General features: G+C 51.5%; 12 protein-coding genes across 12 annotated transcripts; 6 read left to right on the forward strand and 6 right to left on the reverse strand.

Moving 5' to 3' along the window:
* Positions 1–78: 78 nt before the first annotated feature.
* Positions 79–1,182, reverse strand: PHYSODRAFT_325979 (hypothetical protein; the record flags this gene model as incomplete). The annotated part of the gene is made up of 4 exons (XM_009521911.1): positions 79–444; positions 515–833; positions 925–1,112; positions 1,171–1,182. 4 exons carry the CDS (start codon positions 1,180–1,182, stop codon positions 79–81), a joined length of 885 nt encoding a protein of 294 aa, XP_009520206.1.
* Positions 1,183–3,864: 2,682 nt separating this feature from the next.
* Positions 3,865–5,654, forward strand: PHYSODRAFT_311651 (hypothetical protein; the record flags this gene model as incomplete). The annotated part of the gene is given in 9 exon segments (XM_009521912.1): positions 3,865–3,934; positions 4,020–4,063; positions 4,102–4,105; positions 4,134–4,347; positions 4,479–4,626; positions 4,652–5,122; positions 5,142–5,285; positions 5,312–5,461; positions 5,523–5,654. 9 exon segments carry the CDS (start codon positions 3,865–3,867, stop codon positions 5,652–5,654), a joined length of 1,377 nt encoding a protein of 458 aa, XP_009520207.1.
* A 1,469-nt stretch (positions 5,655–7,123) lies between these two features.
* On the reverse strand, positions 7,124–7,907 carry PHYSODRAFT_325981 (hypothetical protein; the record flags this gene model as incomplete). The annotated part of the gene is made up of 4 exons (XM_009521913.1): positions 7,124–7,308; positions 7,401–7,470; positions 7,593–7,778; positions 7,848–7,907. The coding sequence occupies 4 exons, from the start codon at positions 7,905–7,907 to the stop codon at positions 7,124–7,126; spliced, it is 501 nt and encodes a 166-aa protein (XP_009520208.1).
* A 177-nt stretch (positions 7,908–8,084) lies between these two features.
* PHYSODRAFT_285001 (hypothetical protein) lies at positions 8,085–8,748 on the reverse strand. The gene is made up of 3 exons (XM_009521914.1): positions 8,622–8,748; positions 8,323–8,553; positions 8,085–8,260 (listed from the first exon to the last, which is right to left on the reverse strand). Exons 2-3 carry the CDS (start codon positions 8,529–8,531, stop codon positions 8,185–8,187), a joined length of 285 nt encoding a protein of 94 aa, XP_009520209.1. The 5' UTR covers positions 8,532–8,553; positions 8,622–8,748; the 3' UTR covers positions 8,085–8,184.
* Positions 8,749–8,859: 111 nt separating this feature from the next.
* On the reverse strand, positions 8,860–9,436 carry PHYSODRAFT_458370 (hypothetical protein; the record flags this gene model as incomplete). Its single annotated transcript, XM_009521915.1, has 3 exons — positions 8,860–9,139; positions 9,227–9,318; positions 9,392–9,436. Coding segments are annotated over 3 exons (417 nt in total), but the record flags the coding sequence as incomplete, so codon positions are not given.
* Positions 9,437–10,138: 702 nt separating this feature from the next.
* On the forward strand, positions 10,139–10,545 carry PHYSODRAFT_256895 (hypothetical protein; the record flags this gene model as incomplete). The annotated part of the gene is made up of 2 exons (XM_009521916.1): positions 10,139–10,312; positions 10,390–10,545. The coding sequence occupies 2 exons, from the start codon at positions 10,139–10,141 to the stop codon at positions 10,543–10,545; spliced, it is 330 nt and encodes a 109-aa protein (XP_009520211.1).
* Positions 10,546–10,883: 338 nt separating this feature from the next.
* On the reverse strand, positions 10,884–11,216 carry PHYSODRAFT_486089 (hypothetical protein; the record flags this gene model as incomplete). The annotated part of the gene is made up of 1 exon (XM_009521917.1): positions 10,884–11,216. One exon carries the CDS (start codon positions 11,214–11,216, stop codon positions 10,884–10,886), a length of 333 nt encoding a protein of 110 aa, XP_009520212.1.
* Positions 11,217–15,241: 4,025 nt separating this feature from the next.
* On the reverse strand, positions 15,242–17,278 carry PHYSODRAFT_485789 (hypothetical protein; the record flags this gene model as incomplete). Its single annotated transcript, XM_009523481.1, has 2 exons — positions 15,242–16,824; positions 17,170–17,278. The coding sequence occupies 2 exons, from the start codon at positions 17,276–17,278 to the stop codon at positions 15,242–15,244; spliced, it is 1,692 nt and encodes a 563-aa protein (XP_009521776.1).
* A 1,640-nt stretch (positions 17,279–18,918) lies between these two features.
* On the forward strand, positions 18,919–19,086 carry PHYSODRAFT_378956 (hypothetical protein; the record flags this gene model as incomplete). Its single annotated transcript, XM_009521918.1, has 1 exon — positions 18,919–19,086. A coding segment is annotated over one exon (168 nt), but the record flags the coding sequence as incomplete, so codon positions are not given.
* A 1,214-nt stretch (positions 19,087–20,300) lies between these two features.
* On the forward strand, positions 20,301–20,693 carry PHYSODRAFT_374177 (hypothetical protein; the record flags this gene model as incomplete). The annotated part of the gene is made up of 1 exon (XM_009521919.1): positions 20,301–20,693. A coding segment is annotated over one exon (393 nt), but the record flags the coding sequence as incomplete, so codon positions are not given.
* Positions 20,694–21,002: 309 nt separating this feature from the next.
* PHYSODRAFT_375040 (hypothetical protein) lies at positions 21,003–21,428 on the forward strand (the record flags this gene model as incomplete). Its single annotated transcript, XM_009521920.1, has 1 exon — positions 21,003–21,428. A coding segment is annotated over one exon (426 nt), but the record flags the coding sequence as incomplete, so codon positions are not given.
* A 2,840-nt stretch (positions 21,429–24,268) lies between these two features.
* On the forward strand, positions 24,269–24,919 carry PHYSODRAFT_285002 (hypothetical protein). Its single transcript, XM_009521921.1, has one exon. The coding sequence runs from the start codon at positions 24,398–24,400 to the stop codon at positions 24,761–24,763; it is 366 nt and encodes a 121-aa protein (XP_009520216.1). The 5' UTR covers positions 24,269–24,397; the 3' UTR covers positions 24,764–24,919.
* The last annotated feature ends 230 nt before the right edge of the window (positions 24,920–25,149 follow it).

The raw sequence follows: 25,149 nt of genomic DNA on the forward strand, positions 1-25,149 counted from the left end.
AGCCCTTGCAGAACGCTGAACGCTAAATGTCATGCCCGTTGTGTTGCTCGCCGTCGAGCGCTAGGGTAGCGTCAAGCCCTACGTGGACGAGCTGTTAGGTCTCCGGTTCTTCTCGATCATCGTGGCCGTCGTGGTCGTGGACACGAACTTGATGTAGCTGATCAGCAGGAAGTGCCTCACGCTCTGGCCGCTGCTGTAGAACGTCGGTATGTTGGTACTCAGCGCTCCGTAGTCCGTGTACGCCGGCGAGTCCAGTCCCGTGTACATAATGGTGCCCGTGGCCGAGCTGCTGTAGTTGCCCCCGGTACCGAAGATCGAGTCCAGGTTGGCGATGAACACGAACAAGGGCGTCAGCACGGGCGGCAGCAGCAGCTCAAACACGGAGGACACGGGCTTGCGGCATCTGATGACGAGGTTCTTCCTGATCAGGTTGGTCACTTGTCTCTAGGCAGCGACCATCGCAACGTTTACTTGTTGCTGCTCGTCAGCACTCAAACCGAAGACGGCGGGCCACTTTCGCCCCCGCAGTCAGACACGTCACCTGCGCTGCAAGAGCCGCTCCTGTTCCAGCCTGTGTGTCACCAAACCGCAGCGAGATAGCCTCGCCAGCACCGCTGCTGCCCGTGCCCACGCTGAGCAAGACGGATCCGCCGTTGCCGCAAGGCGCCCGCCGAGCCCAGCCCGTTGTCAGTTTGATCAGGCCCGACGAAGCGGCCGTGCTGTTTGCGCCCACGCCGCCATCCGGAGTGTGCATCAGCACATTGCCGCTCGTGAAGCTATTGCTCGCGCCGCTGGACACGCCCACGTCACCGCCCACGCCGCCCGCAGCGGTGCTCGTCGTATTCAAACCAGGGCACGCCGCCGCCCTTAGCCGTATCGCCACTGCCCACGGACAGCTTGATGTTGCCTACTCGGCCGCCGCACCCGTCGATAGACGCACAGACCCGCTCGACGAGGACGATAGCCAGAGACAGAGACCCACTCATGCCGGACGCAGCGCTCCACAGTGACGTCGCCGCGATAGAACGCCGGGCTCTCGGCAGTCGTATCCGTAGGATAGACAGCTGTAACGTGGCCTCGAGGTGGCCGTCCGCGAGGCCTTCCAACCCGTGCTGGGTGGGTGAGCGCGTTTCTTCTTTAGGGCGTGCTTGCTCTACTCAAACGGAATACCGGGGGAATCATTCGGGTCCAAAAATGGTGAGAAGTGGTCAAATCCGGTCGGATGTGGTCCCGATCGGTGGCGGTAGATTCCCCGTATGAACCCAATTTGGGGGCTCCGAAAGTTCTCCACTCGCATACGTCTATTGGTTACATGTACCCGGGCCCGGGGTCAAACCCGTTGGGCCCGGGGGGGTCGCAGTCGTCTACCGTAGTTGTGGTGTATTGTGTGCTAGCCGCAGTAAGCGAGCCCAGAACTCACACGGCAAGGAGCCTAAGTAAGAAAGGCTATTTAATTATAATATTTGTACTTTTTCAAATTTACACGCTCTCCTCACAAAGCTACATTAAAAAACAGTGAAGACGTAAGCATATTCTAAAACCCTGTTCGAGTGAAATACGATCAAAGGCCCTGATTATCAAGACGCGGAATAAAAACAATGACCACCGTAGCAAGAAGCTCTACTTGTTGCTAAGCACACCCAAATTCTAGTGATAACAATGAAGGACAGAAATTTAACTCGACCAGCTGAAGACATGTCCCCGACCGGATAAACCGAAACTTCCGGTTTATCTCTCTAAATGCTACATAACCTCCGACAGCTCCACGCAGTACTTGTCCATCTCTCGGTTAGCTATTGGTTCTTGACGCGGAGTCTTTACTTAATGCTGAATTTATCTCAGTCACTGGCCGCACACTTTGGAATAATACAACGTGTGTTTTCCTCGCAGTAAGCTTACCAGGTCGTGTCGAGGCTTGGATTCGACATTACATCGAACTGTTCAATGCGGATTCAATTGTATGTTGCAATCGTAGTCGATATGTACTTGATGATCATCACACCAACAAGCACGTGGGGCAATTAGATTTCTTTATTTGCCAAATGAAAAAAAATCACAAGCGACTTGGGCGCGCCTCACTTGCGGCGCATCAGTCGCAGTAATAAATATCTTCTCTGATCTTACTTTAACGCTCTAGCATATATCGAGATTGTCTTGCGTTCCTTGGGTTTGGTCACAAGACGCGCCTGCACAGGATCCAGCTTCGCAGCGAGTAGATTATCTTGCAGTCGGACGCCTTTACGCACGTGCGTGTAGACCCTTCCAGTGAGACTTGTCCTTTGGGTGGTTCTTGAAACAGAGTATCGGCAACTTCGCTAATATCACGAGCGTAGGACGATCAAGGTGGTTTAGAATTCGTTAGTTTTTGTAAAAGCTAAGTGAATACATCTCTCCTTGCAGCAAAAAAAAAAACTTCGCTAATGTTGTCAGAGCTTAAATGCTTGTTAGGACATGATCGAGGCGCTCGCTGCTGGAATAGGTCAAGACCGTAGCACGTCCGACGCGTCGCATTCTACAGGACAACCAGTGAAAAATTAAGCTTATGCCAAGTTTCATCATGAATCATGGGGGGTATCTGAAGACTTAAGCGGGGATTGCTGCTCCTTCTTGCCCTTATGCGAGCACCCAGTTCATGTCCGTTCTCCTGTTCAGCAAATTCTAAAATGGCATTAAGCGAGCCGGCCCCGCTCGGATCGGGAACATCATGGTCTATACCTCCATCTAAAGTCCTTCTGGCCTATACCTTTACCTCACGGGCAGGGCTTGGTAGTAATTCACGAGACCAGTATATTATAGTACTATAGTAATATTACTTCTACTATAGTAACCAGTAACTCGACACTTCCTGATTCTACTATTACTACAGTAACCAGTAACTCATCCACGGCCCCAATAATACTATCGAGTTACTGCTGAGTAGTGTACTCCGCAAACATGTTAGTGATTTTCTCAACACTAACTTACAGTTAGTGCTGTTTGCAAACGCGTTTATATGTTTGCTGCTCTATCACTAGCAGATTAAATTAATGGCCACTGTTACCCGTTGTCGAGAGGTCACCCTTACCTTTGTGTACATTTTGCGGACTTTTGAGTAATGACCAGACCACTTCAAAAGTGGGAAATTTTCCCACATTTCCCACTTTCTGGCAAATTGAGAATCCGATACAATCTCTAATAACGCCCCACATAGGGTGGGAACAAATATTAGTAACATTCCCACCTTTGAGCTGTACCCATCTTCGGAATATCAGTGTTAATGTATTGATTCCCACTCTTCCCACATCCTGCCTCCAGAATAGGTCACTTCCTGATAGAATGTGGGAAAAGTGACTTGTCCCACTTTTAAGTGGTCTGGTAATGACTCATTACTAGTGAGTAATGTGCTCGGACTTCCGAGTTGGCACACTTCATTTAAATTCGTGCGCTGCGTCAACTTGAAACTGTTGATTACACTTTAAATACGTTGCTTGTTGGGATGCCATTCACGAACACAAATAACGTGCTACAAACCCTTTAGGGCAACTTATCTTTTGGTTTCTGCTCTTGAATTATCTATTAGCTCGCTCACGCCCTGCTGGACGCGGCCTTGGGGCTCAGCTGCGCGGCCTCCAGGGCCGCGGAAAGCTGCTGGACTTGCTCCTCGGTCCCGTTCCAGTTGGTATGCTTCGAGTGTGACGTTTAGAGCTACGATGCCAACCAAAGTTTTCCGCCAATGGGGAGCGAGCCCGGTTTTGCGCCAATCCGTGAATTGAAGGTATCGGCCAATGAGACGACCAACGGTCGTGGGGAAAATTGGCCGTGCTGGACCAGGACCTCTTCCGATCCATACGGATCGCAACCAAAAGCTTCCGAGATCTAAGCACCATGGCGCACGTCTTCGGCGACAGCGAGAAGGAGTCGGAATTCGGCTACGTGTACAAGGTCTCGGGACCCTGTACGTGCCTGCCATTGCCACCTCCCCCTGGGCCTGCTGCGCCTCCTATTGACAATTAATTGCATGTGTTTCAATTGCCCCGCAGTGGTGATCGCCGAGAACATGCACTGCGCCGCCATGTACGAGCTGGTACGGAGGCCGGAACTAAATTAATTGCATCTGCGCAGCGTTGTTTTAGCCCTGACGATACAATTTGCAGGTGCGCGTGGGATCATCAAGTTGGAGACCACGAACGCGTCCATCCAGGTGAACGAGGACACATCCGGCCTGACGGTGGGCGACCCCGTGGAGCGCCGCAAGCAGTCGCTGTCCGTGGAGCTCGGGCCGGGCATCGTGGACAACATCTTCGACGGCATCCAGCGCCCGCTGCACGCCATCAGCGACCTGGCCAAGGACGTGTACATCTCCGCGGCGTGGACGTGGCGTCGCTGAACGCCGGCAAGAAGTGGCGCTACAAGCCCGTCAACTTCGTGAGGGCGAGTCCATCTCGGGCGGCGACACCTTCGACCTCGTGCACGAGGACGACATCCTGCACTCGCGCAAGATCTTGTCCCAGCGTCTTCGGCACCATGGTCAAGATCTACGGCGCCGGCATCGACAACGAGTTTTTCACGCTCAACGACACGGTGCTCGAGGTGTGCGATGGCACCACGGCCGTCACGTGCAAGCTTGACGCATCGCACAGGTGGCCCGTGCGTACGCCGCATGGCCGAGAAGCTCGCCGGCCAGCACATTATCGACACGCTGTTCCTCTCCGTGCTGGGCGGATCATGTGCCGTGCCCGGCGCTGTCGGATGCGACAAGACGGTCATCTCACAGGCGCTGTTTAAGCACTCCAACTTGGACGCCATCGTGTACGTGGGCTGCGGCAAGCGCGGTAACGGGATGGCCGAGGTGCTGAACGACTTCCCCGAGCTCACGATGGCGATCAACGACCGCGAGGTGCCCATCCTGAAGCGCAAGACGCTGGTGACCAACACCAGTAAAATGCCCGTGGCTGCACGTGAGGCCTCGATCTACACCGGTATCACTCTGGCCGAGTACTTCTGTGACCAGGGCACGAACGTGTCCGTGATGGCCGACTCCACGAGTCGTTGGGCCGGTGATCGCTGCGTGAAATCTCGGGTCGTCTGGGGCTACCCCGCTTACCTGGGCGCAGCTCGTCTGGCCGCCTTCTACGAGCGTGGCGTGTCTCGGTTGCCTCAAGCGTGAAGGCAGTGTGACTGTCGTGGGCGCCGTCTCGCCTCCTGGTGGTGATTTCTCGGACCCCGCGACGGCCATCACTCTGAGTACTGCGCAGGTCTTCTGGGGTCTGGACAAGACGCTGGTCCAGCGCAAGCGCCTCCCGCCCGTCAATTGGCCTATCAGCTGCACAAGTACATGCGCGTGCTGAAGACCTTCTTCAACAAGATCGACCCGGAGTACTTGACGCTGCGCACCAAGTGCCAGGAGATTCTGCAGAAGGAGGACAACCTGACGGAGATCGTGCTGCTGGTGAGCAAGGAGTCGCTGTCCGAGGACCCGAAGGTGAACACGGTGGTGGCCAAGATCATCCGTGAAGACTTCCTGCAGCAGGACGCCTTCTCAGGCTAGGAGCGACTTCACGTGTCCGCTGACCAAGAGCGTGGGCATACTGCGCTCCATCATCCGCTTCTACGACCTGAGCCAGGACGACTCGCCGCCCGACGCCAAGGTAATGTTAGTGCAGCGCAGGAAATGAAAAAGATAGCGCTCTCTGAAAATAATCAAGAAAACTACATGTAGTATGGAAGTACCGGTAGTTTATACAAGTGTTTCGTATGAGTGACTCAAAACCTCAAAACAAATGATGGGAACGACCTCATTTCGGGATTAGCGCTGTATCGCAAGAAGCGACGAGCCCGATGTCCTCCCTTCTTCGGCCCTCAGCTTGTGATCGAGATTAAATCCAGCTGCACAGATAGCGACGACGACTTGCCGAACAAGCGCTGCCGCCGTCTACGATCATATCGATACAAAGGTTCGGGGGATAGTAAGACCTCCAAGCCCGTACGTAAGCCTGCGCGGCTGCCTCTACCAAAACCACCGCTTTTCCACCCCATCACTGGGGCGAGAAATAACGCGGTGGCGGACACCACGTACGACACCAACAAGGAGTGGGACGTGGGGACGTGTGGGCCATCCTCGACCGTGCCGACTACAAAAAGCCGAATGAAGCGTATTTGGTGCAATGGTTTGATGACGCCCGCCGCTTTTGCGCAACATACGTATGGGGGAAAACTCTGCGCGAAGACGGTTTCAGCAAGGAAATGCTCCGCATCGACAAATGGAAGGATCAGTACAGTCACCTGACATTCGGCCAGTTTAACAAGAGGTTCCCGTCGACCTTCACGGACTCTGCCGACGGGAGGTGCTTCTTCAGTGCCATTCGGATTGCTTGCCACGTTATCGGCGACTGCAGCATTGTGCCGCTACAGCTAATTAATGATTTCGAAGCTAAGCACCTGCAAAAGGACGGTGAGGAGCAGCAGGAAGGCACTTCAAACGCAGATACAAAGCGATTTCTGTCATTCCGTCGGCGTGAATATCTTCGGGAAAAACTTGGCTGATCGATCTATCACCAATGTGGGTGCTCTGAACAAGTTTGAACTGGCACCAGGCGTTTACGTGGTAGGGGCCTCCTGTGCTCGGAAGATCAAGCATTGTTTCATCGTGCGTGTTTACGAGGATGGACAACCGCGGCAAGCTTTTGATCGCCGGTACGACGGTGGAACAGATGATGAGTTCTACGACGAACCGCTGCCAAATCTCACCTGGCTTCGCACTTGCAACTTCATCCGACGTTTCGAGCGCGTGGGGAAGGTGCCTCGTAAGTGGCCAGTTCATAAGAAGACCAAGACCAAGCAGTAGTAAGGAAGACCATGCAGCCGTAGCTATCAAGGAAAGATAAATCTACAGTTCTTCGTCATTATTGGTATTCGTAATTATTGAACTATATAGTTGAATGGTTGCTTGAATCTTACGCAACGATAAATGCTAGCATCATGGCGAGAACGGTTGGCTCCATTCAAGTCAATGGTTGAAATAGTTCGTGCAAAATGTACACTACAATGTACGAACCGTCACCAGACATTACACGTTGACGCTTTTTTAAAAAAAAAACATTCTCGTGGTTCATACGGTAGTAACGCGGGAAGTCACTCTTCAGTTTCAGAGTGTTAGGGGACGTCGGGTAGGTCGGCCCGCCATCAGCAACTCGAGTCTGTCGAACTGCTGCTGCTGAAGGAGCCATGTTCGCTTCTCACTACTGCCCCCCGCGCTGCGCAGGGGCAGCACGAGCCGATGGTGCGAACGGGTTCCTCTGCATCGACTGCTGCTGACTCGCACTTCCAGCCCTGGAAGGCACTGGTCTTTGTTGCTGCCGAGGCCGCACCGGGGCGGCACCTTAGAATCCGTTTATATACCGATAGCTTGCGGCAGAGCCGACCGATCTGGTTGTCTAGCGCCATGAAGCCGGGCTTGTGCGCCGTCGCCTGCAGCAGCTCCTTGTTGCCCAACTAGAAGGCGCGTACGAGATCCTCCGCGAGCGTGCAGTCGTCTGTGGGCAAGAAAGAGCGAGTACAGCGCGTCGGCGCATTTTAATGCGCGGTTATGCGGTCTAGTAGCTTGATGACATCACCATGCTTGCCACTCTTGACCAGGAAGCTAGCTTCTTGCGCAACGGCTCCACAGCGAGGTGCGGTTTGTCCTGCGCCTCCAGCAGGTCCCACGCCTTCCAGTAGAGCGGCAGAAGATCGTCAGCACCGCAGCCGCGAGTTTCACAGGCCTGTGCACCCTTCACAAGTGCGTCCGCGGCCTTGCCCAGCTTGATCATGTCCACGTAGTCTTCTCGTAGGCCTTACGAGCCTCGGCCGCGCGCTGCCGAGCACTGCACGCCTGCGCGCTCATCCTTGAGCTGCTGCAGGGCCGTCTTGGCCACATTCTCCCACGGCATTCGGATGTACAGAAGGTACACTCAATTCCGACACTTCTAATAACAGATGACCTCCATTATTTTTGGTACTTTCAAATATTAGATTTAGTAGGAAAGTTTCGCGCGCGCGCGAAATGCACTCCTGCACGATTCGTTCGGTACCAGACAATGAGCGCCATTCGAGCATTTGCTGCGGACGGAGCAGACCAACAAGCATGGCCAAGCGGACACCATAACGAAGAAGACCTACGACCAAGGTAAGCGTCGCAAGCCTCTCAAGGTGGAGGCGAAGGATGGATCAAGAAAGCAGAACAGCGTGTGCGTATTGAGATTGAAAGGTCGTCACGAGGAGAGCTAACAAGCTGCGCTTGGAGGTGGGGGGACCCACGCTGAACGTGGGCGTGTCTACAGGTTGGCTGATAATGTTTCTAAGCAGGTATGAGGATCGCATTTGTCTAAGACGTCGGGAAGCGACTCAAGCAACACAGTAGCGCCAGAAGCTGGGGTAGACGACGCGCGCGACGCGCTCTGCTGCCAGAAGATGGTCCAAGCAGCATCCTTAAGTAGTCTTAACGAGTCTGGTGAGGTCGACGAAGGCGCACAAAACGGGGGCCTAGACGAAGACGTACATGTAGTTGCCGACATGCTTATTGTGGCATCGACCCAGGTAGAGGCCGCTTCCCCTGCAGCAAATTATACAGTGCACAAAAGGTACCTAACATATGGTGTCGGAAGTGGCGGTATATTCTGTACTAGTTTCAGCTGCTGACAACATGCTCAGTCCGGAGAAACGCCCCGCAAAGCTGCATTCAGCTCCATTTAACTCTAAAACAGCGATAGACACAATATGAGAGTTTGTTCGCCATTGTGGCGAGCAAAATAAGCGCTAAGATGAAGGCTTTTGAACGTACCAGTAATTAATCCGGAGGGGTAGCCAAAATGAAGCATTTAGCCCTGTTAGAGAAGCTGATTAAATGATGGCTAACGTCTCGCCCTCCTCATAGCCGAACTCCGCCTTGTACTGCTTGAAAATGCGCTCGAGCTCGGCAATATACTGACTGTGAATAGCTGGAACCTCCTCGTCCGTCGGGTTCTCAGTGAGCTTCGTGGAGATTGGTTTCCCGTACACGAGTCCGAAGCGCTTGCCCTTGGATGGAGCTTTGGGCATCCACCAGAACTTGCCCCAGAAGATGATCATGGAGATGCCCAGCGCGCGGAAGAAACGGATCACAGCCGTCGGCGGGTTCCACATGCTGGAAGACGAGCAAGAAATGAGGTGAGGCGGGGTGAGCCCACATTCAGAGCGAGGAAACCATCAAGAAACGTACTTGTAGAGTCACTTTTCGCCAAAGGCGAAGGTTAGTACCAGCTCTGCGCCTTGCCGCATCGCAAGCTTGACGAATCCTAGTCGCTTGTTCAGCACCAATTCCGTCTGCACACGAACCCATGGCAAAGTTTAGTACAGGGCTTCGATTCCAGACGAGCCGTGAGCGACAGCGATTCACCGTTTTCGAGGCAGGATCCGTCGTGAAGATCTCGGGTACGCCGCCTGCTCGCTCCCGGAAGGAGCGGAGTGCGTTTCTCGTTTGGAACTTGTGTCCAGTGCCATCTCTTCCGCAATCTCCACGGCCTGGGAGCGGATGAGGCCGGCTCGGGCGGCGGTTTAGCGTAGACTTGTCCTTCAGGAACGGGCCCGTCCAGCCCAGCGGGATCAGTGGATTCATCCTGCAGGAAACGTTATGCGCGCTGCGAGCAAGGGAGAATGGTCGGACAACAACGTACCCTGAGCTTGCTGCAGATGCTGTCTTGGTACGACTGTCGCTTGGCTCCCTGGGCACGCAACTCAGCAAGGAACATGATGCAGCCGGGTCTGGTCTTTCTTACTCAGTCGGCGAATCGAAGAATGAGCGCCCCCCCCCCCCCCCCCCGCGGTTGGTGCGCTGCTGGCGCCGCTGCCTTTCACGAAGTTGGCATGGCCGATACCTGCGGATTGAAAGGAGCAGGGAAGCACTCGAGTGCCCATGCTGCTATCCTGAGTCTTCGGCTCCTGCGTCAATAATCACATTGAGAAATTTGGGGTCAACAATAATTTCAATTAGAAAATTGGCTGCAATGTAAACATTTACCTTGGATCAACCTTGCCATGGGCGTCGTCGGGCTTGCTCTTCCAGGGGCACCGCGTGGAGGGGAAGACCACGTTTTACTCGCCTCGCTACAACGAAGAGTCCGTATGACAGAGCCTGAACTTTGAGATGGCCGTATCGCGCATCACGACGCCCTTCGAGAAGGTGGCTGAAGACCTCAACCACCTGACTGCAGTATACATCAAAGTCGCCGACATCAAGACTATCCTGGCAATGTGGCCAAGCGAGGCCGAGCAGCTCGTGCTGGATCAGTTGATAGCAGACAAAGCGACGCTGGTCCTTGTAAGTGATTGAGCGTGGGTTGCATCTATCTTATTATCTTATTAATGCTCTTGTTTCTGCTTTTGAATGTCGTTCAGAGTGAGCTGTTCTTCCTGGCTGCCCGTGCTGTACCGATGGTGAAGGAGAAGCTCAAATGCCTCCAGTTCAAGCTGGAGTTTCCGTCGCGGGTGTGCGAACTGCAGTACGTGCTGTACTTACTTCTTACGAACATGTTCAAGCTGCAGAGGGATTGACATTCCACTGTAGGCTTCTGGCGCAACGTGTAACGAGAGTATATAACCGGAACGGAACATTGTGTCCACTCTCATTTTCTGCCGATATAAGAACACTTACAGACCCATTCCTCTAACTACAACCACAGCTTGCCCATTTTCTCTTCAGCACTTTAAAACTCTCCAGAACACTTCTTATCCTCTTTAGATTAAAATAGCACTTCTCTTCACGATCTCCAAACATCTTCTCGTTAAATAAAAGCTTAGAGCAAAAAAAGAAGTCCTCATGGATTTTCTAAATTTCAGAATAATCTCTGAAATTCAGAATAATCTGGGACATTCAGAATAATCTCTGAAATTCAGAATTTATTGGAAAATTCAGATTTCAACTCGTCAACTTCTGCCTTCAGCTTAGGCATCTTGGTCTGAACGAATTCATTTTTGCTCAACCATTCCAGGTAGTTAGGATCAATCGCTCGGATCTGTTTAATAGTCCTAAGCTTGTATTTGCCCCATGTCATAAGGAACGATCCATCGTCATTGTCAAATTTTTGAGCTAGGAATTTGGCAATGTCACTACCATGTGCAACGAGACCTTTTTGATTTGATAGCCAGCGGCAGTATCCAGGGTCAGAAGCATATACTTCCTCAATAGTCATTCCCCAAAATTCGTATGACAATGTGGACCACATCTGAATTTGCGTTAGACACCGTGTCTGCCATTTTCCAAAGTCTTGATTCGCTTCCCTATTTAATTGTGTGGCTACACTAGCAAATCGCGATTCGCACCAAATCCGTTAGACAAGTTGTCGAACCAGGATTCACACGACCATGATGGGTAGCAAACCAATTTCCTCGCTCAAGCGTTCCTACTCGGACTTGCATACCCCAACAAGGCACGCCTCGCGTTCAAGAGCACTTTCAAGACAGTGTAGCAACAAGGACAGTAATGTAGCAGTATTACAGAGCGTGCGATTGGCGCCACGCCACCCGCCCACGAGATATTATAATGCTTACGATACGTTGCGCGCAGAGGTGGCAGTGGGGTAAATGCTGCCGACGCTCTAGAGCGACTTGGCCGTGCGCATGCAGGCCTGCAAAACTGGTGCCTTCGAGTTGCTTGTGCACAAAATGTAATAGACTCTCCCAAGTAACCACAGGCGTTTATTTAACTAAAGATTCCTGAAAAGCCCTGAACTACTGTACAATCGACGGATTTTACCGCCGGTAATCTACTGTTGGCGCGTGTGTTAGTTCGAGAGGCCCAAGTGGGCCCCCACTGTATTCCAGGCAATAGAGTACATGAGGTAGTTGGGCTCAAGTAGGGGCAGATCTGCAGCTTGTCGAAGCCTAGCAATGCGTCTCTGCATGTGTTACGCGGTTAGTGCCGCATTTGCTGAGTCTACTTAGCGATACATGTAGGAGCAATTGGGCGGACAGTTGAGCTGGGCTACAGTAGAGCACTCACCATGAAGGGCTAAGCTCACAGCCAAGTCTTAATGCATAGTAGTGGAAACGACTTGTTTGGCTGCGATTAATGGCCACGCAACGGCGAGACTGTGTGCGTACTGAGGCAAGAACTCGACCGCTTCAGTGCCAACTACGCACTGCTAGTTGTACTTCGTAGTTGGCACTGTAGGGCAACTGCGGCAACTAAAGCGGTCAAGTGCTACCTCTATCCTATCGAACATCATACGAATTTTCACGTCTGACGATTGTCTACCAATTCCGTCTAAGAATCATTTCTATCTTAAGATAAATTTAATAATATATAGGATACGATGTGCAATTACCTAGCTAAAGACGGAATCAAATGCAAGCTGTCGCCGAAGAAAGACATTTGTCATATTCATCGGAAGTATTCGATTATCGATCACAAAAGTAATGAGATTCGAAACTTGAACAAGTCAATTGCGAATGCGAAGATGGCTAACAAATCTCTGCGCAGTGAAGTTAGTCATCTCAAGGATGATATAGTCTTTCTTCAATCAGCTCTCAAGGATAAGGATAGTATCATATTCTCAATGAAGAAAGACTATGACCAATTCATGTCAATCAAGCAATTTGAGATGAAGGAAGCTCGTTTATCGAAATATGTCCACGATATGACTGACATATACTAGCTAAAATCGTTTTGCAGATCGAAAGTAAACGTGTTGACACTATCAGAGATTTTCGGAGAACATGACGACTACTGGAGACACTACAACGAGCTGCGAATCCAAAGAAACAAGCTTTGCCATGAATTTTAGTCCATCTTAACAAAAACATATACTAGTATATCCAACGAGACTAAACCATGAAGCGCTACAACACAGAAGAGGAGAGACCCAACGCGAGACGAGAGGCGAATCGTAGATACTATCGACGAACTCGCGAAAGTAGACTCGCTAAGCAACACCAATACTACCTAGATCATAAAAATGAGATTTACGAGAAGGACAAAATCAGATATCAGCAGAAAAAATTAGCGATTAATCGATGATTTTTTTTGCTACCATTAGTATAACTTAGAATTTTCCGATCGATCTTAAGCGTACATTCCCAGTAATATAACATCTCAACTATGCCGATTTCATCAGCCCTTAAGAAAGCTCAAAAGCACCGTAGTGACCTATACAGGTTCGCCAAGAGTAAGAATCTGACTATCCATTGGGATATGAAGACGAAGAAGATGGAGGAAATTGTCAATACCTTCAAGAGTGAGAAAACTAAGACTATCATCAAGGCTCTCAAGTCATCAAGCTTAACAATGACCAATCCACTCTCAAAGCCATCAACACTACAACTGGAAATGTCAATGTTTCGCTAAGCCGCTTCAACCGTATCCGCAAGCAGATTGTATCGCCGGCTGATAAGAAGCTGCTGATTCACATCAAAGGTTCGGATGGTAGAATCGCGAAGTCATACCACGCGTTGCCAATATCAACAATCTTTTCATCGACGAGCAGAATCAATACAGCTCGGGAGATGACGTTGATTTGAATATTCTACCAACAACGACCATTGAGACTGAATGGCTGCCAAATCCTAAGCGATCTCGATCAGAGCGGAAGAATTTCTTCCGTTATCTGACGAAGGCTGAGTACAACCTACAGGCGTTCCAAGTGTTTTCAGATGAGTTCTTGATTGAAGATGAATACAATGACAACAGCTTCGTACCTGGTGAGAGCGACGACGACGACGCAGCTAACTATCCATGCTTTCTGTTTGCGCTATACAAGGCAGGATCAAACCCAGATCTTGTGAAGCAGATCTCACAGACAATGTTCAACTCGGGAGCTACTGTTGATTTCATTCGGAAAACCGCTAAGGCTTTCAACATTTGCATCTCTGTTAAGCAGTTCCGCATCGATCAAAAGACCGGCAGAGCTAAGAACGACACGAGTATTTATGGTGATAAATGCAACCCGATGTTTATCCTCGGTTCTGTTGGTGAGCTTCTATTTGCTATTGCGCCGACCAACATCACCAAAGGCGCCCTCGACAACCCCGAGCTAGTTGCCAAGCATGGACGAACTGATTTCCGAATCAAGGGAGGGAGGGTTGTTTTCAATGATAAAAAGATTTCTGTCCTCGACAGCTACGCTGTCATTAGCTACCTATACCACCATCGCGAGACTCTCCTATCGCCGGTCACGCAGCAAAATATGCCTAAGCTACTCAACAACAAATATCAAGAGGTGCGCTCACTGACTGAGGGAGATTTCAGTGCTAGCAACTTCAGAGTCATGGGCAGAGTCCCGGGAAAAGAGCTTAAGCTCGGTCAGGCTGTATTTAGAGCCTTCAACAGCAAGACGCGTGAGTACTATGATGTCCGAAAATACAGCGTAATCTACTTCGACTTCGAGACCCTGGTTATCAATGGTATTCATGTTCCATACTGCGTATCATATAGCATTTCAGAGTTCAACGAAATCTCACCATCTTCTCAGACATTCAGTGAGACGAGGGACATCTATGGCTTTGGGTGCGAGAAGCAATTCCTAAAATCGTTTCCCTCCAACAGCAAGAATCTTCTATGGGCGTACAACGCCGGCTTCGATGCTCGTTTCCTGCTAAACCATACCATGAAATCTCCGACCTCCGACCTTTCCGACTAAATGGTGTGACACACAAGCATATGTACTGAACTTTGTATGCCTATAAAAATATTGAATGCACCCTGTAAAAGTCGTTAAAAGGTAATTACGCGGAAATAATGATTGGCATTGAGCACGCGGGGATTGCCGCAGCGCGCGCACTGTCAGTATCGAAGCGACCGCGAAGTGATGTCTACATGTGCCGAAGTGACCACCCAGGAGGGTGAATTGAGGGGGCCGTGCCGCGCATCGGCACGGCTAAGAGGGGCTGTCGCTCACACGAAGAACTGTGTTGAGTTAACCCCACCTTCTGGTGCGCAGACGAGTATCCCTGCTTTGAGGTGTGCTAACCCCCACTAAAGTAGCTCAATGGAGGAACTCCCGAAAGGGTGGTTGTGGATTCGATTCCCACCTTTAGTATCCTATTGCTGGCGCGGGGCGCTGGGTTCCTGATGTGTGAAGTGTGGTAGAGGCAACAATAACTCAATAATCGTAATCATGTTTGCGCTTATATTCGAGTGTACTGTTTAGTTGTTTGCATGCGCATAACAGTTATCTACGCTTGCAGGTCTTCGTCGTCGTACAGAAGCTTCGTAAATTACGGGCGTACATGTAAGGTTGTTTGTTTTTGCTAATTACTGACTCACTACTTCTAGTACGTCTTGCGTGTAGCCAGGGGCAGGATCGCGAATTGTGGGAGGCTGGAGCAGACGCTGATGGCGCTCGATCTTCGCATTGAGATCGCCTGAGCGATGAAGCGCGCGTAAGTGCTTGAGGACAGCGCCAGAGCCACGCGATGTGATGTCACGCTCCGCAAGAAAACGCAAGATGGCTTCTTCCGCGCGCTTGCCCAAGTCCAGAACGCGATCGCGGTAGTCCGGTGCGGTCGAGTCCAGCGCGAAGCCGCCCTCCAAGAAGAGCTTCATGAAGGCTACCAGCAGCTTCGCATCGGACTTCTGCTGCTTGGAGATGGCCGCCTGCCACATCCGCGGCTCCTGCGCGTACCACGCGAACCACGTTGCGTGAAGGTGAGTGGCTGACGACCGGCGCTGCTTCTTCTTTGGCTTGCTCGCCTCTGTGTTTGTGCTGTCGGGCTTGTTTCGCTTTGCTGTAGCTTGCGCAGGATCACCGTGTAGCTTGGCCTCCAGCGCGTCCATGCGTGCGTCTTGGCGTTGCGAGTGCTCGATAAAGTGGTTAATGACAGCGGCTTGGTGTCGAATGATCTTCTGGGCTTCGGTATCTTCTATCGGTTTGCTGGGCTGGGTTGGTGGTTGCTCTGTGGTGCTGGCTTTCTTGTTGCAGTTTGCGGGCGCGGACGCTAAGTGAGTCGACCAGGCGAGGAGGTCTGCGATGGAGCTGCCGCCGTGGACAACGCAAGCTTCGATACGCTTGATCGCAGCAGCTTCTGGGTTGAGCTCCTTCGGTACCAGGTAGTGTCGAAGCACACAAGCGGTAAGTACATCCAGGACGGGCTGATTGACATTGTACCTTGCCGTCTCCAGGTCTTGACAGGCCGCGAACAGAAGCCGCTGAGCCGCGTCGATCTTCGTCCGTGTCTGAGAGTCGAACGCCTTGAGCTGCTGGATTGGTACCTTCGCCTCCGCATCCCGACCGCTGAGTATCTTGTGGTCTTGCTCACTCGTATTGAAGATGTAGTTGAATCCCTTGTTGGTTGTCGTCATGTTCCAGGCGCCGCGGTCGAAGATCCAGCGAGCTGTCAAGCTTCCGGAGGCGTTCGCGTGCTGAGCCCCGCCCCGCCGAAACGAGTGCGATGTCAGGACCGCGACAACGCCGGCAGGTTTGGAGATGCGGTCGAGGACGCGGTTGACGTGGGTGTAGATGGTCGGGGTCGTGTCCAAGCCCGCGGAAGTCGGCGCGGCAAGTCCAAGTGTCGTTATCGGGTGGTCCAGCATCTCCAAAAGCGGCACGTCTGGCGACAGTTCTACGGCAACCTGACTTGGCCGCTCTGGCAAGTTGTTGATGACATCGGGTGACGGTGCTGTCTGCGTGATGATTGCCAGGGCCATGGCCAGCAGCAGGCAGGTGGCGAAATCGGGGTCCGGGAACAGCGAGAGGCCCTGCTCTTCGGAAGTCTTCATGCGTATGAAGCGAACGAAGAGCACCTCACCAGCGTCTATCGACACGTTCTGCTTGCGTAGAAGCGCGAGGTCGGAAGCGCGGCCAAACAGGTACCACAGCAGGCAGAGTAAGGCAGCGTCTTGGTAGTCACTTGAGACACTTGCATTGACATACAAATACACAAGCATTCTTTTCAGATCGCGCTTTGAGCACGGTGGAGCCTTTGTTATAAAGCCAACACCATCTCTCTTCATGCAAAAGTTGTCAAGCGTTTTCCCCATTTTAAGCAACCGTGCCTCAAGTGCAGCACGATGCTGTGGGAACTGTTCGAGTAGCCAAAGTTTAGCTTGCCGGTAGTATTGCATCGAGGTGTTTCGAGCCAACGGTTTGCCTTTTTTGCCCTCGGTAAATGAAAGATACATACCAAACTTATCCATTACGGATACGAAACATTTACCACTATCATCACGGTTAATGCAAGCACGCACATATTCATCACCTACATCCTCAGACTTCAGAAACTTTTGAAACGCGGCTACGGCAGTTGCCTTTGCTCGTTTGGTGTTACCAGGCTCTAGTTCCTCTAACCCCATGCCTCTTGTCGGAAAGAAGCAAAATATGCAAGTGATACGTTGTTGACTTATAGTTTGAACGGCGATACACATATTTTTCAGAGTGCTCCGACCCGATACGTCGGAACTGCTGGCTTACAGGTCTCCCCTACCCCTATCAACTTCTATTGGCTCTTGTGGCTGGTACATCTACAACGATTGGACAATTATTCTCAAACTACATGTGATAGGCTGTAAGTATACATACAAATGTGTAGTAAAGTCGGATAATCAGCCATATTCAACCATATGACATACCGTATTTGTTTTGAACCATTTTTGCCATCCAAATGTAGTATTAATTGGGGGTCAGAATTAGCTTTTTCGCCGACATTTTTCGGCCGAAATGGTCACCATAAAAAATAAGGTCAGCCGACATATCCATTTCGCGAAGTGTTTCACCTGTTTGGCCGAATCATTTCTGAAATGGTCAGACATTTCCCGAAATGGTTGACCATTTTTCGACTTCTGGTGACCTTCACTCTGTTTATCTTGCTAAATGTATACACGTCGATTTACACAAATGCCGAGCACGTCGCCATGCACCGACGCGCGGAGCGAGCCGGCGGCGGCAGCGGCGGCGCTCCTATGGACGCTCCTGCGCCGCGCACATCGCGGCCTGGAGCTAGCGCAAGCTCACGCGCGTGTTGTGTGGTGCTGCATGGCGCCATGGCCTGCTGCCACGCAGCGCCAGAACGGGCCATACCACCTTCCTGGCCCCCGCGGTCTGCTGCGCCCTCTGGGCCATGTGTGGCAGACAGATAACGGGCAGCTAATGCTCCTACGTTCCTACATGCGCCCTCTACGCAGCGCTGCTGTCGCAGAGGCGCCCATCGGCTGCAGCCTTGCATGTCTACATGTAGATAAGCTTTTCAAAAAATGACCGGTCATTTCATATCTGACCGGGGTGATATTTTGGAAATGGTTTAATCATTTCGGGGGCTCTCAAGTGGCGATATTTTTTGTACCATTTGCCAATTCTGACCCCCCTAATAATGTTTTTTTTCTTCTTATGAAACCGAAATGTTTCTCAGTATTATGTTTTTTTCGTTATCATGTGTTTAAAATAACTTCTATTTCACCCATTCTTTGAACTCATCTTGTCATATACTGTAAAAACTGTAATTATGCCGCGTGGGGTACTGTGGTAGTACCCCCCTGCCAACCTGGGGCATTATTACACACTATTAACCCCTCCAACCCGGATGCTGCATAATGCAGCATAGCCTTTCCACTTAAACTGAATATATTCAGTTTAAGCGCTTTTGACTTGAAATTTGTATGGGTGTCCTTTCCCCCGACACGAGGGTATACAAAGTTTAAGATAAACGTTTGTTTGGTTTCTGTACGCGTCTTTTTATTTCCATGCAGACAAGGACCAGTGTTTGTCAATTTTTGTAATATTGATTATGAGAGGCTGTTTGGGAAACTGCAACTGATCTGTATTACTTTTCGGCGGCCCAACCAACGAGTGGCTCCTCGATCGACCGCCTCCCCGCATTTTCAAAATCTCCCTCATTCAAGAATTTTCGCGGGCAAAGATCAAGTCGCCGGAGCCGGAAATGGTGCAAGTGCTCGTGAAGGTAGTGCGCGACTACGAGGTCACAGGCCGCGACCTCTCGTTCAAGTCGGTGTGGCGCGAGCTCAAGGGCAAGGGGTGGACGCGGAAGCCGCCTCCACGGCGCAGTCTCGACGACCGCTACTTCTACGTTCGACCAGGCGAGAGCTCAAGCGGGACGGAAGGCGTTCATTTCTTCCGAGGCGAGGAGGCAGTACTGGAATACTACGCAAATGGTATGTTTCAAAGGGCTTTTATTGTTATTGATGTTATTCCAAACTATCGTTGCATACTGTGTGTAGCGCTTCGGAATGGCTCTCGTGCTCCAGCAGCAACTGCACCGCCACCCACTCCTCCCCGCGCCGCTCCTGGTGACGCGCAACTTGCCGCTGCAGCAGAAGTCGTGCGCTTGAACTACCTCGCTGACATCGAAAGGGCCGAGGCGCGAGCCCAATCCGCCACGAACGCTGCAAGTCGACTTCCTACTGCAGCTCAAGGTGCTGCAACTCAAGCGGCAACACAGTCGGATGTCCCTCAAGCTGAGACGCAAGCGTGTGAGCGCGAAGTCGTCACAACTCCAACAACTCCACCGCTCGCACGCACTCGTCCAGCGAAGGGCAAACGACCAGCACGGCGCTCCCTCGTTCGGAGTGTTAGCCCGATGACGAGTACACCGCCTCGACTTCGCTGCCCAACGCCACTGCTGGCAACGTCACCTCATGTCCAGGATTCAGATGCGTCCATGTTCGACGACGCGCCGTCGGACGACACCGTGATCCCCGACAACGAGCATGTCGAGTCCGTGTACACACCCAGTGATCATGAACATGGTAAGCTGTCTCTTATACTGTCCCTTATGCTGCATTGTATGCTGAATGTTATGATGAATACTATACTGAATATATGGTGAATGTTATGCTACATTCTGCTTTATACTGCTGCTTTACTGTAGACGATCACGGTGACGACGACGAAGCTGAAGCTGGTGCGCTCGGCAATGAGCTACTGGCCGACAGCACGGACGCGTTGAATGTTGTGACGGATGGAGATAGCGTGCCCCAGTTTGGTTCCATGGATTCTGGCGATGAAGCAGAGAAGGATGATGTCGAGACTGGCGAGTACGGGTCAGACGAAGATGTGGACGCTTCGTGCGCCCCTGATGACGTCGTCGACGATCCCGAGCAGACCGAGCAAGAGATCGCAGCGGAGGTTCTCTTCGCGGAAAACTTTCTGTCGCAGTTTGGTGGGGAGGACGAAGTTCTGGCAGGTAACCTGAAGAACGCTGTCTTGCGGGACATGAGTGCGACGGGTTGGGAGGACGTCGTTCAGCCTGACACCTACGACTATCTCATGACGCCTTATGAGCCTGTCAATGATACCGGAAGCTATCCCGGTCTTCGCCAAGGTTACTCGGGGCCTACTGCTGAGGTGCTTCGAAGGGGCGACTCCCCCATCGCTCTATTCTTCTACTTCATGCCCGTCGTGCTGTGGCAGCACATTGCTGCCTGTTCAAACGAGTGTCATCGTGAGATGCTCCCTCTTCGAGTGGACGAAGCCTATCGCCGCTATCGAGCCAAGCGACGACTCAACGACAAGTTGCCGAAGAAATCACGGCGCGACATCCAACACGAAATGGAAGGTATGAAGCCCATCTTGCCACATGAGCTGGGTCTGTTCATTGGCCTGCTAATTGCCAGAACTATTGCGCCGAACCGCGAGAAGCTGGTCAACCACTGGAAGACCACGGATGAGGGTGCTATCTCGCGTGGGTGCTTCGGGTCGGTGCTGCCACGGGATCGATTCATGGAGATCTCTCGTAATCTACACTTCAACCCCAACAGCGACCCCAGAGCTCAAACCGACCGCGCCTGGAAGATACGCAAGGTCGTCGAAGTTCTGCAGCGAACCTTTGCGCGTGGATACGTCGCTCCATCGCACTTGGCGTTTGATGAAGCAGTGCTGCCAAGCCGATCTTCGTTCAACAAGATGCGCGTCTACCTGAAGGACAAGCCCCACTTGTGGGGCACCAAGCTCTTCATGCTCTGCAGTGCAGTCACAGCGTACTGCATTCGGTACGGATTTTTTTGGTTATGTCATTTTATTACATTGCATTATGCAGTTTAATCTTACAAATATCTATTGTTTAAACTGAATATCGACAGGTTTGAGATCTACTGCGGAAAAAAGCAGCACGCGAGTGATGCCCACAAGACCGACATGAAGTCTGGACCAGCGGCGGTCGTGCGAAATCTGCTGGAAGTGTTTGGACCAGACTCAAAAAAGCAGGGTATGAGGCTGGTCGTGGTTAACCGCTTCTATACATCGGTGGCCTTAGCGATCCAGCTCCTGCTCATGGGGTTCTACTGTGTCGGCACGATAATGACAAACCGACTCGGCTACTGCAAGGAGGTGATCGAAAAGAAGAAGACGCGCCCGGAGGACATTGCGCGGGGCTCATTCAAAATTGCAAAGTCCAAGCTGGTTCCAAACATGGCTGCCATCAGCTGGTGGGACTCGCGTCCTGTGCATTTCCTGTGCACCGGTGGCAGTCATGAGCTCGATCGTGTTGCACGGCAGGACGGCGCGACGCAGGTGGAGGTCCCTTGCCGCCGCGTTATCAAAGTCTACCACGCCTTCATGGGGGGCGTGGATGTCCACGACCAGCTGCGCCTGCAGCGCTACTCACTGCAGCGAGCCCTCCGCTTCAAGAAGTACTACAAGTCGCTCGTCCTCGGCCTTATCGATTTGGCCATCGCGAATGGCTACATAGTTCACAAGGCATATCACAAGAACAAGTCGTCCCGCCCGCTCACGCATGTGAAGTACATGAAGAAGCTGCACTTGCAGCTGTGCAATCTCGACGCCACGGACATGTACGAGAACAACACGTTCGGCACGCAGCGCCGCCCGGAGACCCCCGCGTACGAACCCATTTTTTCTGGCGGAGGCCAGACGACCCCTCACACTGCTCGCCAAGTCGATGAGTGGCGCAACGCAGATACCCAAGCGAAGAGGCGACAGCGTGCTTGTAAGGTGTGTTCGGTGCTGCGTACGGGGACACAGTGAGCCTCGACGACTACGTACTTCTGCGGCGACTGCAATGACACCGGCCTGATCTTCCTCTACATGCGAGCCCGTCGCAAAGTGCGTGAAGTGGCGATGACTTGCTGGGATATTTGACACAAGGAGTGGTCAAACGGAAAGCTGATTCCGGTTGACAACGCGAGAAATATTCGAGTGAGACGCAAGCCAAGATCAACTCCACCGGGCACTCCGTCGTCTCCTACCACACCAAGCACTCCTGCTTCAACCAAGCGACGCAGAACTAGTCCATAGGCCGTAAGCTGAATATTAGGCTGTACCTAAAGCTGCATATATGCATCATTGATATGATTACTTGTTTTGCATTCGTAAAGCGCAGGATTGCGTGTTGCTATTGCACATCTTGACATGCATCATTCGTGTCTTTCTTTTATCGCCAGTGTGCTGCTAGACGTGTGTTCAAGCATATGGTCTCACTGCCTATTGCTTTCATTTGGGTTTTGTATTGAGCAAAAAAACTAGCAGATACGTGTACACTGATTGCGTTAAATGTAGAGGTGACACACCATCTTTCAATAGGCAAGTTTGTATGGGAAGTTTGAATTTCTGAATTTTTGAAAAGGAGAATGCTGGGGTCTGTCGGTTCTGTTCGGAGAGTCAGATCTGTTGCCCTGTCCATTTCGGCGCTAAAGTGCATAATGCAACATGGGGTAGCTACTCAAAGCCACTGTATGCAGTTTATATGCGAGTTAAGGACATCTTTGTAACTGGCCTGCTGCTAGCCACAGTCAGCCCTATCCCATCATATACAAAGGCCAAGTCTAATTAAGCTGAATACTGCACATGAAAATACTTTTGAGGCTCCGGTTTGGGGGGGATTAAAGGGAGTGGGGCACCAAAAAGAACTAGCGTTAAAAAGTCTATTTACAGAATAAATTTGACAGTAATCACTGACATTGGTAAGTCGACATACACCACCTTAAGATTATGATGTGAAATATTTGGAAATTATGAGGAAAAAACTCATAATCAAACTCATTTTTTCAGATAAAAGGTTGGGGTGGAGCTCTCTTTGAGGGTGGGGCACTATCGCAAGTCCCCAACCAAAGACGTCAAGTTTGGCATAACTACACTTTTTACAGTATTTCGAAAAACGTTTAAGCCGTTTTTTATATTACATTTCTTTGTTTTAACCGAACCTATCAACGTAGAGCGTTCATAATCTTTTTGGGGGTAGAGAAGGCATTTCATTGAGCGTTTTTTAAGAAGTTTTGGTACTCATAAGAAGCTTGATATGTATAATACTTAACTAATCTTAAACAAACACATTTTAACGGACTTAGAAAATCAGACCATATTTTTGGTCTAAATCAAAAACCAACGTGCTAAGAGTGACCGCACCGGCAATGCTAAATCCCAACGCTAAGTCTCGGTTTCCTAACCATAATACTTTGTGCAGTGGTATCTTCGCCGAGGTTTACGCGCCGCGCGTGGTTCGCCCTACTGCTCTGTCGCAACACGCTGAAACTGTACGTACGCTTACGGTGGTGTGTGCGTGTGTGTGTTAGGGGGGCTTGCTAAGGTGGACTTACCGATGCGTGCACTGTTTTGCCTCTAACGCGCTGCAGTCACCCGCCGTTGCTGTTGCTGCCGCCGCTGCGGCACCACAACAAGCGGAAATTGCACGTATGCTTACGGTGATGGGGTTTCGCTTGCTAATGTGGACTCCGATGTGTGCTCTACTTTATCGATACTACATGGATCGACGGGTACCAGAAGAACTCGCGACGTCAACTCCGCTTCTCTCTCTTCTCCACACCTCCATCAGCCTTGATCGTGCATCACAAGGACCTCACGTGTGAGGTGGTTAGTGGTGAGTTTGATCCGTGCTGCTTCCAAAACTCATGGAGAACGTGCTGATTAAGAACCACCTGGGAAAGCTGTACCAGCAACTCCTGGAGTTGATCTAGCCTAGTTGACGGTGGGGTGGTGACACGGAGCGTAGCAGACACCCGTCCACAGCACTATGATAAACTTTAAATTCATTTTGCTGTGGCTTATCTAGCCATCCATCGATGGTTGTAGCTCAATCGGGACTACATACGTGATTTTGGATGCTGGAGCGCTTTGGCTCTCGTCTTGAACTCGGACGAAGCGACCGATCGTGTTGAAGTGTTGCTCGAGCGGATAATCCTGGTCTTCGTACTTGCTCCTGAAACGCTGTTTCTGATTGAGAGCAACGATATAGATCACGTTACCATCGGACATCCTCCACTGGAGCAAATGGTACGAATTTACGCTTCGTTCCAGATGTCAAGGAGCATCTCCACAATGGCCAGAATCGCATCAACCTCAACATTCCACAAAACGACGGGTCGCGAGCAAGTGTCTGCCGAAGGTCGCCTCCAAGGTTCTCCGGGCCCTTGGCCTTCCTGGGGGGAATCCTCCCTGGGGAGCCCAGGAAGGAGCGTGGCGGCTGCAGCGACGGCTTGCGCGTGACCATGGCCGACGAAGGGAGTCGGTACTGGAGCAGCTCGCGCGCGACGACGGCGATTGCGCTCCAAGAGGGCGGCGATTCTATGGATTGCTGCCACGGTGGTGGGAGGCCCAGCCTTCGACCACTCTTTCAAGCTCGCGGCAGGCGACCGCGGTTCAAGCCTCCACGGAGGCATTTGGGCGGTGCCGTCATGCGATGTTGGAGCCTAGGCTCACGCATCCTACAGCACGCGCCGGACGAACGCGATTACGCTCAAGTCAAGTCCCAGTGGGACAGCGGCTACTACGGCCGCATTCAGGTAGGCGCAGGGCCCGTGCCCTGTGCCTGCCGAACCTCGTGGGTGGCGAGATCGATCACCTGTCCTCTCTGAGGTCGCGCTTTGGATTTTCATCGGACTCTCCGCAATCGGAGGGCCACCCTGCACGTGACGTTTCTAGCACGAGCGGGGCCAGGTTGCTTTGTCGTTAGTTGTTGGTAGACAGGAGTAGTAAGCTACTAGTAACTAAGTGATAATACAGTCTTCAAGAAAAAAAACCTCAATAGCAAATCTAGCCAACGCTGTCCGCGACCGCACTTTTCCTCGGCTGTCTAAAACAATATCATGCCGCCGGTTGTATACTTTTTATTAGCGAATTTCAGTGTCAGAGCGCCTATTTATTGGCGACAAAATATACACAACATGAAAACGTGTTCTAACCAGCCCATTGTTGGACGAGCGGGGGCTTACCTGTCTCCATTTTACCTACTGAAATGCAC

The sequence above is a fragment of the Phytophthora sojae genome (genome assembly GCF_000149755.1).
Source record: "Phytophthora sojae unplaced genomic scaffold PHYSOscaffold_2, whole genome shotgun sequence".
Taxonomy (NCBI): Eukaryota; Oomycota; class Peronosporomycetes; order Peronosporales; family Peronosporaceae; genus Phytophthora; species Phytophthora sojae.

Excerpts from the sequence above, each read along its gene's own strand:
- PHYSODRAFT_285001 (XM_009521914.1), bottom strand. The coding sequence starts at position 8,531 with ATGTCGGCAACTACATGTACGTCTTCGTCTAGGCCCCCGTTTTGTGCG. Across the intron at positions 8,261-8,322 it reads GACAAATGCGATCCTCATAC|CTCCAAGCGCAGCTTGTTAG; the intron begins CTGCTTAGAAAC and ends GGGTCCCCCCAC.
- PHYSODRAFT_285002 (XM_009521921.1), top strand. The coding sequence starts at position 24,398 with ATGGCCGACGAAGGGAGTCGGTACTGGAGCAGCTCGCGCGCGACGACG.